Source organism: Anabrus simplex, chromosome 3, assembly GCF_040414725.1.
Source record: "Anabrus simplex isolate iqAnaSimp1 chromosome 3, ASM4041472v1, whole genome shotgun sequence".
NCBI lineage: Eukaryota > Metazoa > Arthropoda > Insecta > Orthoptera > Tettigoniidae > Anabrus > Anabrus simplex.
In genome coordinates this window covers 281,030,839-281,048,105 of record NC_090267.1, presented here as the reverse complement: position 1 = coordinate 281,048,105, position 17,267 = coordinate 281,030,839, and the positions used below count along the sequence as shown (strand labels likewise).

At 37.9% G+C, this 17,267-nt stretch overlaps 1 protein-coding gene across 2 annotated transcripts in view; it reads right to left on the bottom strand.

Moving 5' to 3' along the window:
* LOC136866259 (protein will die slowly) overlaps positions 1-17,267 on the bottom strand; it is a 184,000-nt gene that overhangs the window by 46,085 nt on the left and 120,648 nt on the right. For both annotated transcript variants that reach the window (XM_067143062.2, XM_067143063.2), the window contains exon 6: positions 10,052-10,283. In XM_067143062.2, coding sequence (XP_066999163.1) covers positions 10,052-10,283 — 232 coding nt within the window. The remainder of the gene's footprint in view (positions 1-10,051; positions 10,284-17,267) is intronic.

Genomic DNA, 17,267 nt, shown 5'->3' with positions numbered 1-17,267 from the left:
CATCAGAATTATGAGAAACATAAATCCTGGGAATTGCTCTGGCTCTTTTGATTTGAGTGGATTTAGTGATGCTTCAGAAAAGGCTTTTGGAGCATGCACTTATGCAGTTTGTCAAACGCAAAGTGGTCTCTACATTTCCAATTTACTTTGTGCGAAGACGAAAGTAGCTCCTTTAAAAACCATTTTGTTGCCAAGACTCGAATTGGAGGCAGCCCTTCTTCTTGCACAACTTGTTAAAACAGTGAGTGCTTTGAAAGAAAAAATTGGTCAGATCAGATTATGGAGTGACAGTACAATTGTTTTGGAATGGATCAACACTGAGCCAAGGCTGCTGAAGAAATTTGTGGCAAACAGGATTGCTAAGATTCAAGAAGCCACTGATGCAACCACCTGGAAGCATGTTCCTTCGACTGAAAATCCAGCTGATCTTCTCTCAAGAGGAATTACTTCAGCAGAACTTGAAGATAAAAAGCTGTGGTGGAGTGGACCTTCTTGGCTTCGCACACAATGTCAACAACCAGAGAATTCAGAAGAATTTGAAACAGAACTACCAGAGCTGAAGGTCACAGCAGTTACGTTGAAAGCAACATCAACCAGCATTCTACTGAATAAATTCTCGTCATTTCCGAAATTATGCCGTATAGTAGCATATTGTCAAAGATTCATTTATAACTGCAAACTCAAACCGCCAGATAGGAAAAAGGGTTCACTAGAAATACAAGAAACTTGTAAAGCAGAGAAACAGGTAGTCAAATGGACACAATTAGAAGCATTCCCTCAAGTACTACATTGCTTAATTAATAATCAAATCCTCCCAAAGAAGAGTTCTCTAAAGTCACTCAGTCCGTTTCTGGATAGTGACGGATTGATTAAGGTTGGAGGAAGGCTTCGTTTTTCGGAGCTAACATCAGAACAGAGATATCCTGTGCTTCTACCAGGAAATCATCACATCACCAGAATGATCATGGAAAATGAACATCGTCGTCTGAAGCATTGTCCCCCAGAGCAACTGCTACATGCAACTTGACAACGATATTGGCCTATCAGCGGCAGAAGAGAAGCGAAAAAGATTGTCAAGAGGTGTCCGAAGTGCTTTTGTTACCATCCTACAGTTCCAGAGGTATGCATGGCAGATTTACCAAAAGAAAGGGTTACATTAGTTGTTCGACCCTTTGTTACCACAGGAGTGGACTATGCAGGTCCAATATCTGTAAGAGAAAGCCACAGAAGAGGCCGCATTCATACTTACAAGAGTTACGTAGTTGTATTTACATGCTTCAGTACCAAGGCAGTGCATTTGGAGTTGGTGTCGGAGCTAACGACCGAAGCTTTCTTAGATGCACTGCAACGCTTTACGGTGAGAAGAGGTTTGTGCAAGCAGCTTTTCTCTGATAATGGGAAGAATTTCATTGGAGCAGCCAACGCACTACAAGATATCCAGTCCTTTTTGGAAAAGGGGTCAACGAACATTACCCCCTCAGTCGCTCAGCAGCAGATACAGTGGAGTTTCATTCCTCCCCGGTCACCCCACTTTGGGGGATTGTGGGAAGCAGTTGTAAAGATAATGAAAAGACATTTGCTGACTGAAACACAGGGACGCGTGCTAACTTTCGAAGAAACCTACACTATTCTTTGCGATATAGAGGCTGTATTAAATTCACGTCCCCTTACTCCCTTGCCAAATGATCCAAATGATTTAGAAGTCTTAACACCAGCACATTTTCTTCTAAGTGACTCGATCGTGCAACCCGCGCAGAGGGATTTGTTGAGAGAACCCGATAACCGCTTGTCACGTTGGCAGCACTTGCAGAAAATTCGGCAGCGGTTGTGGCAGAGATGGCAGCGAGAATACTTGCAGGAATTGCAAAAAACGCGTCAGGGGGCATGATACCAATCGACGTATTGATGTTGATTCTTTGGTGCTATTAATTGAGGACAACATCCCTCCTCTAGAGTGGCCCAGAGGTAGGATAGTTCAAGTTCACCCTGGACGAGATGGTGAGGTCAGGGTTGTCACCGTTTGGACGGCTGGTGGAACTTTTACCCGAAGCATCAAGAAAATATGCCCTCTTCCCATTGAAGGAGATGACAAGGAGAACTGAATTCAAGATTTCCTGTGATATTTTAAACTTTGTGTTATTTTTCATCAAAGATATAATTTCAATATTATTTTCTTGATAAAAATATGTATGTATAGAGTTTTGTATTAATGCATATGTTCAGAATAAGTGTTTTTACAATAGGTATAAGATTACAATGTTACAATAGTTTAATTGAAAGAACTCCTTTCAAGGGGGGCAAGATGTTATGAAGAGACTTTTAATTTTTATTTTTTTTGGCTTTACGTCGCACCGACACAGATAGGTCTTATGGCGACGATGGGATAGGAAAGGCCTAGGAGTTGGAAGGAAGCGGCCGTGGCCTTAATTAAGGTACAGCCCCAGCATTTGCCTGGTGTGAAAATGGGAAACCACGGAAAACCATTTTCAGGGCTGCCGATAGTGGGATTCGAACCTACTATCTCCCGGATGCAAGCTCACAGCCGCGCGCCTCTACACGCACGGCCAACTCGCCCGGTACTTTTAATTTTTGCAAATGTATTTTATTAATTGAAGTTGGCACTTTCCACGCCTATTACCGATTGGTCAGATGATTTTGTATTGTTAACAATTGTTACGCATGCAACAGCTGCAACAGTCATGTCCGTCATCAAGTTGTGTTATCGCATCATTAAGACATATCGAATTCAATAAAGTATTGAAGGCACTAAGTTCCTTTACTTCAAAATCAAAAACAAACAAGATTTTATGACTGTTTTATCTTGTAGTATTATTATACTTTAATGAGAAACCCAGTTCAGGGCCCTGACTTAGCTTCAGATTAAGTATGGCTGAAGATGCTTACAAAACCTAAGCAAAACATGTCCCATTTTAACATGTATGTAGTATTTGCATCTTAGACTTAAGAGTTTTTAAAGTATTGGAATGGTGGTTTTTAAATAAATTTGTTTGAAAATTTTACATTCTGTACTCCATTACGGCTGTCATAATGAGACTCATAACGTGTAACATATAAAGTTCGCAAAACTTTTAGCGATACTTTGTTTTACGGGGGTGAGGAGTAAGGAGGGAGCTACTCTGGTTCCGGTAATACTGCCAACTGAATGGAAATTAAATCTGAATTGAATCCATAGTATGATCAATCGATATGAATTTTTAAACCATCATTTCCGTGTAGGAGTTCTAGATTGTTCCTGTGACGTACCTTGATTTTTCTCACTCATGTTCAAGCTTAACCTATATTTTGACTTTGCTGTGTAAAAAAACAACAGTATTTAAAGTGTTGCAATTATACCGCCAGATGTCTCACGGTGATGCATAATGGTTTCATATTTTTGGAGTCAGAGGTTGACAATACGAATCTTGAAGACAACCGAGGCCTACCGATTCAGCACTAGGGAGCCGAAGCATCACTAAAAGTTTTGCATACTGTACATGAATGATGCGTGCTTGCAATATGTGGGTCGTACGGACGAAACTATTCACAAATTTGTGCAATGTCATCACAGCTGCAGTAAGGCTTGTGCCTGCATCGAAGCAGAATCGTTGTTCTTCTCTGACGAATTACATTGGGGGGTCTTGTACGCGAGATTTATTTTTTTCATTTTCTTTGCCTCGAAAAGCCACAGGAGGGTCTAATACACGAGTAAATACAGTATATGAAGAATGTTTCAGAATGAAGTCGAAGTTGTATTTTATTTTGCGACTGAGAAAATCGAAAAAAGAGGCACATTTTGAATATACCGCTGTTCAACCCTCTGCACCCCTTCTAAGTTGAATTTCAAAAAATGCAGAAATGGTATTTTAGGAATTTATACGAAGGAAGTTTTAGTGTAAAAACGAAGTTGTGTTTTATTTCACGACCGAGAAAATTGGTGGAAAAATATCTAATTCCCTCCATGAGAACTTAGAATTTCCATTCGAGAAAATTAACCTCTAAAAATGGTAAAGATTATAAATTCTTGTATAGGAAGGTGACAGTGATCAAAGTTCCGATGGTGGTAGTTCTGATGATGTTAAATTGTGACTGATTTGTATATTGAACCAGTTTTATTTCTCACAGTGGTGTTTTTATTACTTGTAAAGTGTTTTAAAATAGCAATTTTGCAGCACAAGCAGAAATGAAAAAAAATTATAAGTAAACATGTAATTTTTTCCCCCTGTATTTTGTCGTCAGGTGTGTAGGTCTTATTCGGGGGTGGGTGGTATTCGGAATTATATGGTATTTTATTATAATGACAATTTTACAAAATAGTAGCATAATAATATTTTTGTGTCATAATTTTAATATTTTTCATACTTTGGTATTATGATTTCACATTTTGGTATAATTTTCTTCCTATATTTTCTTGTTCTAATAATAAGAAAGGAAGGAAGCCGACGAAAATGTACTAATTACCGTGGTATCACACTACTGTCTCATGTCCTGAAAATATTGGAAAAAATAATAAGAGACCAGAATCAGAGATATTGTTGAACCAATTTTGGAAGAAGAGCAGTATGGTTTCAGACCAGGAAGGTCAACTACAGACCTTATATTTGCAATTAGGATGCTAATGGAAAAATACTGGGAGAAGAACAAGCCTTTATTCCTAATATTTTTGGACATTGAGAAAGCATACGATAGTCTACCAAGGGAAAGAATTTGGCAATGCATGAAAGAACTTCAAGTGCGAGATAGCCTCATAGACAAAGTGAAAATGTTGTATAGTGGGAACAGAAGCTGTATTCAAGTAGGATGTGGTTTGTCGGACTGGTTTGAAACAAAGAGAGGAGTGCAGCAGGGCAGCTCATTGTCACCACTTCTATTTATTATTGTAATGGATGTAGTAATGAAATCTATTAAAAGGAAAGAACATGGAGATATCAAAGCCTTCACATTTGCAGATGATGTTGCGATCTGGAGTGACTCAGAAGATGAATTGGGAGAGAGAATACAAAGCTGGAATGAGGAGTTTAAGAAATATGCATACCTGCCAACTTTACAAAACCAAAAATCAGGAGATTTTGATATGAAAATCAGGAAAAATCAGGAGAAATCAGGAGATACATTATTGGTCAAAACTGCTTATTCTACGTCTAGCACAGTACAGCACTATGATATATTTATAACACTTATTGTCTCAAAGCCCGACTGTTGCTATACGAAGCTACAATAGTAAAAATTACACATCTCTATTCCCTCACAGGAAGTATGTGAGTGAGATGATCGGTCTCTGATAATATTTCCAAAAAATAGCATGAATGCATGATCCACACATGTGAATCAGTCATGCACTTAGATGCCATTACTTAGCAAATGCATAGATTAATATATTGCATCAAGCTTCCGTGCAATTATGCGAAGCGCAATACTATCTGTATCAAATAACTAGCTGAGGTACTCGTGCTTTGCTACGGAATTCTCAGAAAGACTGTCCTTACAGTTTTCCCAACTGAAGTGTCAACATAGGTCATGACAATGACGTCAGTACGAATGTTGCAATTAAAAGCAACGCTGTCATATGAAATATTTAAAAAAATGAAAAACAGCACATTTTCTTACTTTTAACAAAAATAACACGGTGTCAATCTAACAGTTCAAAGTTCCAGAGCTACAATGACCAGGACGCAGACAGCCGTAAACACTCCTGTGTAATTATTCCGTTTAAGTGTGCACACTGCTCATTCCAATCACTGCCCCAGAGTAGGGATTGAATAGCTGGAATACTATGCTGATCCAGTGTGCTACGTACCAGTAGTATCAGAAAATTTATGAACCAGAGGAATAGCATGCTAAAGAAGAGCGAGATCTAACTTCCCTGTTACTTTCCGCAAATATTCAGGCAGGCTGTTATACTCAATAACAGTACGCAGCAGTAATCCCATCTATCGGAGATAAATGGCAGAAGAATACACAAGGCACATCACATCAAACAATGGCCAATGTAATGTTATTGTTGATCAATTTTATGAGCTTTCTATACTGCAGGCCTTCACATTTAGTTTTCTTCTGACTCTGTGATATTGGAGCATCTAATGTAAAGTGAGTCCTCCTTTCTTTCATGACTCCCTCTTGTGTTATTATTCCAGCGATCGTTCCTTCAAGACTTTTTTCTCATTCTTATAACCATTTTCACAATTTAATTTCATTTTAGTCGGTACACTAAAACTGAATAAGACATAAGTAATCGGAAATTGTATTCTCTATTACTTAGTTACGCAGTAATTTTCGATAGACTAAGATAGGTAATCAAAAATTAAATTTCTGGCACCTTCCCCTAAACTACCATTTCGAAAAGGGTGAATAAAATTATGTATAGCATAGACTGTAGTTCCTTATTCCCTGACATAACATACCGATTTTCAATAAATTCTGTTCTCCCATTTTCTCGTACCTCGGCGCTTATATGGGCTTAGCAACAAAAATCCAAATTCATGAATATCACTTATCATAGCTGGTACGATAAAAATGTGTAAGACAAACGATACGAAATTTAATAATATATAACTTTAGTTATATAGTATTTATCAACAGGGCCAATAAAAAAATATAAATATTTGAGAATTACATCTTAGGCCTTCCCCTAAACTACCATTTCACTCGGCGTGAATAAAATTATTTATGGCCTAGATTGTAGCAACCTATTCCCGGACTTTATATACCGATTTTCATTAAATTCTCTTCGGCCGTTTTCTCGTGATGGGCGTACAAATGTACATACAGACATATATGCATACAGACAGAAATTACGGAAAATTAAAACTTGCATTTCGCCTTGTTACTGCGGTCACGGCCGGTACGGAGATATTCTTTTTTAATTCTGAGCAATGTGCAGACAAAACTCTCTATTTATATTGAGATAAAATTAGTCAGAATTTTCTCCAAATGGTTCCTAAAATCTCTAGAAAAGTCACTAGTCGTTATCATTGAAATCCTGTCACTAAGTTACTAAAAAAGACTCCGTATATAACGACTAGTCTCTAGAATCGTCTAGACTGATGTGAACGAACACGAAAATATCACGCAAGAACGAGAGATTGACAATCGATATATGCGTCGAAAAACATCGCACATTCGCGCACATTTCGCGCATTAATAAACGTCGATATTTCATTTGAAAGCGGCCAATGAGCGAAAGACTTCCGGCCACTGGCGTAAAAAAAGCTGAAACAGCGGGATTTGAAAACAAATGTCTGATGTTCACCAAAAAATAAGCTAAAATCGGGAGAAATAATAGAATAATCGGGAGGCGGGAAAAACTGTCGAAAATCGGGAGTCTCCCGCCTAAATCGGGAAAGTTGGCACGTATGAATATGGTTTAAACATCAGCAAGACCAAGACGGTGGTGATGAAAGTGTATGGGGAAGGAGCAGAACCAATAGTCATGTTAAATGAAGCTCAACTGGACAGCGTTCCAGTTTTCAAATACTTGGGTAGCGTTATATCAAATGACAACCTAGCAAAACATGAGGTGAACAATCGAATCAATAAGGCAACACAATTCTACCACCAGGTAAGACACCTGCTGTGGGATGAGCAAATACCCATGGAAACAAAAATGACATTGTACAAGTCCTATTATACACCAATTCTTACATACAGTCTCGAAACCACAACACTGACCAATAGAGATAATTCCAAACTTCAGGCAGCTGAAATGAAATTCCTACGCACTATGATCCAGAAAACCAGGAAAGACAAGATTAGAAATGAGAAAATTAGAGAAGAAGTATGAATAGACAATTCTCTCCTAAATAAGATTCAGATATCAAGACTGAAGTGGTTTGGTCACATGAAGAGGATGCCAGTAAACAGAACTGCAAGGAGGAAATTTGACAGAAAGGTAGAAGGAAGACGATCCATGGGAAGGCCACGAAGGAAATGGATAGATTTAGTTAAGAGCGATGTAATGCTGAGAGGTCATGATTGGGACAAGTTGGTGGAGGAAGAATGGTACAAGGACAGGATGAGATGGAGGAGGCTCATATACCACACCCGGGAAACTGGAGATGGTTTAGGATGATGATGAATAATAACATAATAAAATGTAGTGATAATAATGATTACAATACTTTTTCTTAAGCATTATTTTGGTTATTCTATTATGCCTTGTTAAAGTTTCACAGCAACCTGTTTGAATACGTCAATTTTCAGCTTCAATTTTTAAATATATGTAAAACTATATTACATCCCTCAGAGAGCTAAAAAAATGTGTTATGTCCAAGCAATTTCTGTTATTTTGACTTGTACTACTATTTTTTTAAAAGTGGAAGTGTATACAAAAGAGTATACAAACATTCTACAATAGGTATCACCAGTGGCGTGCAGTAAACATATTCATTACCCCAGCTGCATAAAAGTTTTTTTAAATACAGTATATACAATCGTACCCCACTACGCTCTCTAAAATCAACATTACCATTTTATAGTCCGGCTCTATGACTAAATGGTTAGCGTGCTGGCCTTTGGTCAAAGGAGTCCCGGGTTTGATTCCTGGCAGGCTCGGGAATTTAGTTAATTTAGTTAATTTCACTGACACGGGGGCTGGGTATATGTGTCGTCTTTATCATCATTTCATCCTCATCGTGACGCGCAGGTCGCCTAGGGGAGTCAAATCAAAAGACCTGCATCTGGCGAGCCGAACTTGTCCTCGGACACTTCCGGTACTAAAAGCCATACGCCACTTCATTTACCATTTTATAAGGCTGCATTTTTCATGGAAAGGTCTACCTGAGAAAAATATTTCAAGAATATTTTCAACCACACACTCGCACATACTTCCAAATTAATATCTATGGCAGTGACGACACCATCATAACTTAATCTATAGCAGATTTTAAAAAATGTAGGCCTACTTACAGCTTCATCTGGTGATGCTTCGTGATAGTACAGTCATGGTTTTCACAAAAATACACTGGGACTAACTATTTGTTTTTTTACTTAAAAAGCCTAATCTAAACTACTCAGCAAAATTTAACTGGTATCTTACCGTCGCTGAAGTTTTATAGTTTCACTCGCATACTGAGTGTACGTGCATCAACGACAAACGATGGAAAATATTTGTGACTGCATATAACAGACATTATATTCATGAAGAATGCCACAGAACTCGCGAAACCTTCACCTATAATCCAAGAGGAACACTACAAAAATTCACTATATACCACTATCACAGACAACCAAATGCAAAATTCTTTTACTTCGCGCTTAACTCTGTCTTCATGTTGGGCAACCTAAATATTTTTCTGTGTCTATCGGAACACATACTCCACATGTGCCATCAATGAATTGCTCAAAAAACTCTATACATGCCGAAACCCAAGATTAAAATATATTCTTTGGGTATTACAATTGATTTCATATACTGGCTCTATTTTTATTAGCAAGACGATCTGCAAGTGGCTATACTGTTAACATGTTGATATTTTTCTTGCAGTCTCTAGTGTGTGGCGCTGAAGACTTTGCGTGTCAAGTATTAAAACTAACATTACCTTACCTAAGCTAGCTGGCCTGTCGCCGTAAATTGCCGTCGGGGAGTGCTCACAGCCCCGCCCCACTCCCAGGACAAGGAAGCTTCAAGTGCATGCGTCACCCAAGTGACCTTAAATTTCACTGGGGTAGCTCTCTTTTGCACCAGCAAGGAAACCCAGCTCACTGGAGAAGCTGAACTGTGGTAGTGCGAGCAGATTGTCGAGACAGCTGTACTTGGCTTGGCTTAAATGTTCGCAATTTTTTAAACATTATAAAAAGCGTTCTATGCAATAATTAGAAAATGTTAATACAAAGTTCTTTACCCCAACAGTGCTGGGTAGATGGGGTTCAGTGCACGCCACTGGGAATCACAGATCTCTGTCTGCAGTGTTTGACTTGGGATGTGTTCTTCCTCATTTCCCAAAATTCTGTTTACATGGACGTAACAGGTTTTGTGAAAGGTAAATCAAATATTGAAACATTAGTCTAAAAACTTATATGAATGTCATCTCATACATACTGATGGAATTCATCTTACCTTGCCCCCTGTCACAGAGAAATTGGCAAAAATACAATATTTCTCATTTCGATGGCCAGTGTAGGTTTTCAAGCATTTGCCTTTACTATAGTCCCACAACTTCAAGGTGTTATCTAGTGTGGCAGCTAAAATGTACTTTCCATTTGGAGAAAATTTAACAAAAGACACTGGAGGATTGTCATCATCAATCAGAGTTTTCAGGCACTGCCCAGAAGCTGTATCCCATATCCGACTGAAAAATAAATTCATAAAAAAGAATCTATAGGATTACAGCATTTCTGTTAACAATACACCAAAATAGCTGAAGTCATATACTTTAAGATAAAGCTATAGATATCAAATACAGTGAAACCTCGTTAGTGCGTTCCTCATCAACACATTTTTCTGCTTAGCACGCCGTAAATTCGAAGTCCCAATTCTCATCGTATTAAATCTATATAAACCTATATAAAAATACCTCGTGCCATGAATTTTCACTATTACCGCTTAGTAGGATCACATTTTTTCTAGCCCTGAAAATGTTACTTGCCATCCCTTGTGAAAGAAACACTATTTCCAACTTGGGTAAGAGCTGTCGCCGCAGTTGCGTGATTATGGAAAATGGCCTTGAATTCCTAAACTTCACAGGATGTATCTTCGGGATGCAAATCGTTCCGGTTAGCATCGAGATTGCTGTATAACACGGTGAGCCTGTTTGTGCTTGTATTTCACATTCCTTTCAGAAGTCAGAAATTTAATTTGTGTTGAATGGTACAGTGAAGGGTAGCAAATATTTGTCATGTGATAGCCTATAATGCAAATATGTCTCGTGATAGCCTAGTTATGGATATGAAAAAAGTCATGAAATTCCTTACTAATGAAGACAAAATTAAAATCTGTCAGGAAGTAGACTTGCATCCGCATCTTTCTGTGTGCAGAGGTTGCAAGTCTTGAAACTCGCATCTCTGAGTTTCGAATGGATTACTCGAGTTGGTTGAAGTCTCGTTGGATTCAAAATGGCGGCTAAAGTCATTCCTTGCAGTCACACATGGTCGGGTGTAACCTCCAATTTACTGTCTAAGAGTGTGACCAGAAAATGATCTTTAATGATCCACTGGTCTACTAAAATTTGTTTTAGAAAGAGTGTGATCTGCAATAATACTTCGATATTTTTATTGGCCCCCATGCACATGTGTTCATATTTGTGTTTTTCACACCTATCAGCGCACTGTTATTTTATAAGCCCCAGTGGAAAAGATTTTCATATTTGTTCTCTCGTGTTTTTCACACCTTTTAATACTTCCCTCTCATTTTTAGAAAGGGTAGATAGAGTTTGCACTGTACCCGCAGATATACGACATAAAATGCCCTCATTTCGGAAAAAAAATCATATTTAGTGTTTTCATAGCACTGTTGGATAGTTTTTATTCACATATTCAGTAGTACATATTCTCACTTAACATGTTCTTTCTCCTTGTCCCCTGCAGAAACGTCTTAACGAGGTTTTACTGTAACTGAAGCACATATAAACAATCCTGCAACATACAGTTTACCTATCAGACTAAGACAGAAGAAAAACCTCTGCTAAATTCTACATAGTTTGATGGATACTGAGACATTCTCATATTCCAACATATATTGAGTTAGGAGCAAGAGTTGTCATCACTTTTGTTGATTTAAAAAAGGCATATGATGGTATCCGTCATGAGTCTTTATTGAATACCCTTAAGGAATTTGGCCTTATCGGAATCACCCTTAACAATACTAAATCTAAAGTTAAATTCAGAAATGAATTCTCTGAACTGCTTGAAATTAAAACTGGACTTCGATAGGTGGATGGACTGTAAGCATTGCTGTTTAATTGTGCTTTGGAGAAAGTCATGCGAGAATGGAATAGAGACATGTCAATCAAACATTAAGATGGCAAAAACATTAAACTTAATTGTTTAGCATGATCTTGCACAATTTACAAATAATATAGAAGCAGCTAAATTTCAAATAGAAGAACTAAAAAAAATAGCAACAAAGTTTGGATTACATATATCATTGTAGGTAGCCATGACTGTATCATTACATATATATAAGGAGCTCTGTATTAGTACTATTATAATTCTGTTTTTTCTGAATTGATATAGATTTGTTGCTATTGTTAACAAACTTAAAAGTCATCTTTAAAATATACACTTACTGGTGTCCTGAATTTTTTAGTAGTTTCTTGGAAAATATGAAACTTATGGTGCTGAGAAGGATTAATGACAGTTGCTATGGTTATTATAAACAAGATTTATATTCTTTGAAGATTAAAGCTCCCTTATACAGTGAATATTTTAAAATTATGAAATTCTATACACTTTATATGTTTTTATCTATACCATGAAGAACTTAGCATATCAATTTTTTTGTTATTGTATTGTATAATATCCAACAACCTTATGTGGAATACATAACCTCTCCTGCCCAAATCCCAACCTCACCTTCCCAGGATGAACAAACCTGTTTCCAAAGACGAGGCTCTGTCGACCGAGTCACGGTGGTATAACCGTTACATTAATTACGGAGGCAATGCAGTAATTTCAGCTAGTCCATTAGCTGAGAGGTGGCAGCCCCGCAAATAATCTTACTTCCTGCAGGTTAGCAACCCGTTGGAAGGACATTTGATTGCTTTCAAGTCTTGCAAAAGGAAAAGAAACCGGACGGATATGAAAGATGACGAACATGGCAAAGAAAAGGTTAATGATAAGGATGATAAGTGGAAGAAAAAGAATATATTTAAGTGGGCTACATGGAATGTACAGGGAATAACGCACAAAGACTATCAACTAGATGACATTCTCTCAAAAAAGGACATCTTGACTGCTTCAATCTCTGAAACCTAACGTAAACTAGAAGGCTCAAAAGAAACAGTAAATTACCTACAATTCTATAGTGGAGTCAAACAAGAGGATAGAGGCCAAGCAGGAGTCATGATCATGATACATAAAAGACTAGGATCGAGAAAATATAACTACACTTTCCGGAATGAAAGAATTATTTCGATAAGGCTAAAGCTATCCAGAGGTTGTCTGACGGTCATAGGTGTTTATGCTCCAGTAGAGAGATGATTAGAAGACAATGATAGCTTCTAAAACAATTTACAGATGGTAATTAACAAAATTAATAAGCAAGATATGGTACTTTTAGTGGGAGATTTTAATGCCAGAGTAGGAAATCGCAAAATACAGAATATTATACGAACAAATGAGGAAGAAACCTGCAATAGCAACGGAAGGAAACTTACTTTGTTCTCTTCAATCAGTTAAAAATAATGAACACCTGGTTTCCACATAAAGACAATCATAAGTTCACATCGTCAGCTAGGAATCAGCGATCTATTACTGATTATGTCACCTGCAACCAAAAGCTAGCAGAAGAGTATAACAAGGTCCTGTTAAGAGATCCAACCATAAAATGGCTATACCAAAATAGACTTAATAATCTAATTCAAGAGCCTCCGTGGCTCAGACGGCAGCGCATCGGCCTCTCACCGCTGGATACCGTGGTTCAAATCCCGGTCAACTCCATGTGAGATTTGTGCTGGACAAAGCGGAGGCGGTACAGGTTTTTCTCCGGGTACTCTGGTTTTCCCTGTCATCTTTCATTCCAGCAACACTCTCCATTCTCATTTCATAGCATCTATCATTCATTAATAAATCACTTTGGGAGTGGCGACCCCATCGTACTAATAGCCTATACCTGCTTCATTCATTCCATCCCTGACCCGGTCAATGACTGGAAAACAGGTTGTAGGTTTTCATTTTCGTTTTCAATCTAATTCAAGCAAAAGCAGTGAGTACCAATGTAGAGAAAGAATGGTCAAATATTAGCTTAGCTTTGAAACAAGCAGCTTTTGAAAGTTTAGGAATAAAAAGAGAATGGAAGAGAAAAAAGGGCTTGAGAATCTGGGATGAAGAGATAAAAATGATCAAATCAGAAGAAAGAGATGCTTACAAGAAATTTCTTTCAACTGGTAAAATAGAAGATCAACTAAAATACAATTATAAGTGAGCAGTAGCTAAACGAGAAGTTAGACGAAAACATAGAGATAGTTGGGAAAATTTTGTATCTACAATGGAAACAGACTTAACAAGACCATGACCACAAACTTATAAAATTCTGAAGAAATTAAACAGGGAAGTTAAGGAAGAGGTAAAACTTGAAATAATACCACCAAATGACTGAATTATTTTCAAACACTCTGGACAAGTTTAAAAAATGAAGTGTTTAATTTGCCAGTATCTAACAAAAATACATTGGAATTATTCCAATGTATTGTTGTTAGATTCCGAATCTATAACATTAGAAGAGCTAGACCAAACTTTGAAGAAACTAAGGAATGGTAAAGCACCTGGAGAGGATGCAATACATGCTGAACTGTTCAAAGATTCAAGTAAAACTTTCAAACAAAGATTCCTCAGCTTTTTAAATCAAATTTGGAATGGAGACAAGCCACCAGAAAATTGGCAGAAAGCAATAGTTATAACTCTTCATAAAAAAGCTGACATAAAAAACCCGTGAAAATTACAGAGGAATTAGCATTGTTAATTCAGGTTATAAAGTATATGTAAATATCATTAAAGATAAGTTACAGCAATATTATGAAGATAAATTGGGGTATGAACAACAAGGTTTCCGTGAAGGGCGCTCCTGCACTGATGCATATTTCACTATGAAGATATTAATAGAAAAACATAGAGAATTCAATTAGGAAACACACAATGCATTTGTGGACTTTAAAAAGGCCTTTGACTGAGTAAACAGAAACAAATTACTTGAAATTCTAAAACAAGACAATGTCTCTCAACAGATTATTAACAATATATAAGACATCTACAAATCCAATCTCATTTCTGTAAAATTGAACAAGAAACAGACCGAGTGGAAATTAATACAGGGTGGTGTAAGACAAGGATGCAGACTCTCCCCTCTACTTTTTATAATATATATGAATGCAATAATGGAAACTTGGAAACAAGGACGCCATGGATCAATATCAATAAACAGACGCCTCAAACACCTAGACACCATATTATACAGTATGCTGATGATGTTGCATTACTGGTTATGACGGAAGATGACCTACAAAGATCAGTTTTCCATCTAAAAAATGTTTCCTCAGATTTTAATATGATTATTTCAACAGAAAAGACAAAAATAATGGCCTTCAAGGGAAGATAACTGATTCCTAGTAAAATATTCTTATATAATACAACATTGGAAAGAGTAAATGTGTTCAATTATCACGGGTACAACTTATCATATGAATCAGAATTAGATATACCAGCAAAAATTAATAAATTCCCAAAAATTACAGGAATAATAAACAACATCATGAAACCATCAGTTGTTCAGAAACATACTCGATTGCACCTTTATAATACTCTAGCTAAACCAACACTTTGGTATGGATCTGAGGCATGAACGTTAAGATCTCAAGACTTATCTCGAATTACAGCACGAGAAATGAAATTAATGCGTCATACAGCAGGGCATACAAAATGGGACCATAAAAGGAATGAAGAGGTGCTAAAAGAACTGAAAGTACAACGGATAACTGACTACATCTACAGTTATCAGCAAAGCTGGAAACGTCATATACAAAGCATGGAACTGGGCAGATTGCCAAAAGAGATTCTTCGATACCAACCCAGAGGGAATTGATCTGTAGGACGACCGATGAAGAGATGGAGGGAAAATGCAAGACCGTAATGGGATACATGGCCCAATACTTGGAAGGAAGATGATGATGATGATGATGATGATTTGAATTACTAAAAATAATGCCAAATTTCAAAGTTAAAAACCAGCTATTACAGTATACTAAAAACAATACCATACCTGCCAACTTTCAGAAAGATAAATCCGGAAGATCCTTAACAACACGCGCATGCGTAACAGTCTTGAGATATAATGAAAAAGGACGGCAACAGGGGGGGTTATAAACAATACTAATACAAGTTAAATACAGTAAAACCTCGATTCATCGTTCCCTGAACTGTCATTTTTCCGTATTTATCGTTGAATTTATTTCGTCCCAAAAATGTTCCATATAAATCAATGTTAAATTTCCCCGGATTCATCGTTTCTCGAACAATCGTTTTATCGAATCGATCGTCGAAAAATTATTTGTCCTCGATGACAATTTCCCTCTTTGATCGATCATACATAAAAAAATATATATATAACAGTGGCAGCGTGTTACGGGAGAATGTATGTGCGATTAAGAGTTGGTAGTCTTGAACAACGATCTTGTAGGCTGGAGTGCTGCGCGCAGGTTATTCACGCGCAACCTCACTACGAGCCTCCTGCCAACGCTTCTCCTTGACCCACTAACCGACCCCTGGAAGTATTCTTATTTACAAGAATTAAATCGTAGACAGCGTAAAACTAAAATTTGCCACCATTTTCTGTGCTGGTATGGGCTGGCTAAGGCTGCCAACTTCGTTGGAAAAAAAAGGAGAATATCGCGCAGTGCGCTATATATGTTTTAATTAAGCCGCGTATACACTTGAGCATTTGCCCCGAATGAGCATGCGTTTGCCCAGTTTTGCTCAGATGAGTACAGGGCGAACCGAATGGATCCGCATGTCTCAGCCCGATCCGAATGTTGTCAGTACCTCAAAAAAGTGAGCACGTGCTCTGTTCGTGCTTAGTGTGGACGGTTGATGACGAGTGGGGTAGCCCGAACAGTATGAGCCGACTGCCTCCTCTATCACTATGCATATGCGATCTCGCTCGTGCAAGTGAAGTGTAGGAACAGAGTGAAAGATAATTTCAAGTTGAAATGGAATTGTCCCAGGATAATTCTCTTATCCTCCTGGGATACTACCACAAGTATCCCGTTCTGTGGAACCCCAAGGACGAGTTCTATTACAATACCTTCACGTAATCTGGCTCCATGGTTAAACGGTTAAAGTGCTGGCCTTTGGTCACAGGGGTCCCGGGTTCGATTCCCGGCAGGGTCAGGAATTTTAACCATCATTGGTTTATTTCGCTGGCACGGGGGCTGGGTGTATGCGTCGTCGTCATCATCATTTCATCCTCATTACGACGCGCAGGTCACCTACAGGTGTCACAACAAAAGACCTGCACTTGGCGAGATGTCCTTGGACACTCCCGGCACTAAAAGCCATACGCCATTTCATACCTTCACATAATCCTTTAAGCAGGCTGCGATGGCTTGGCACACTTCAGGTATGAT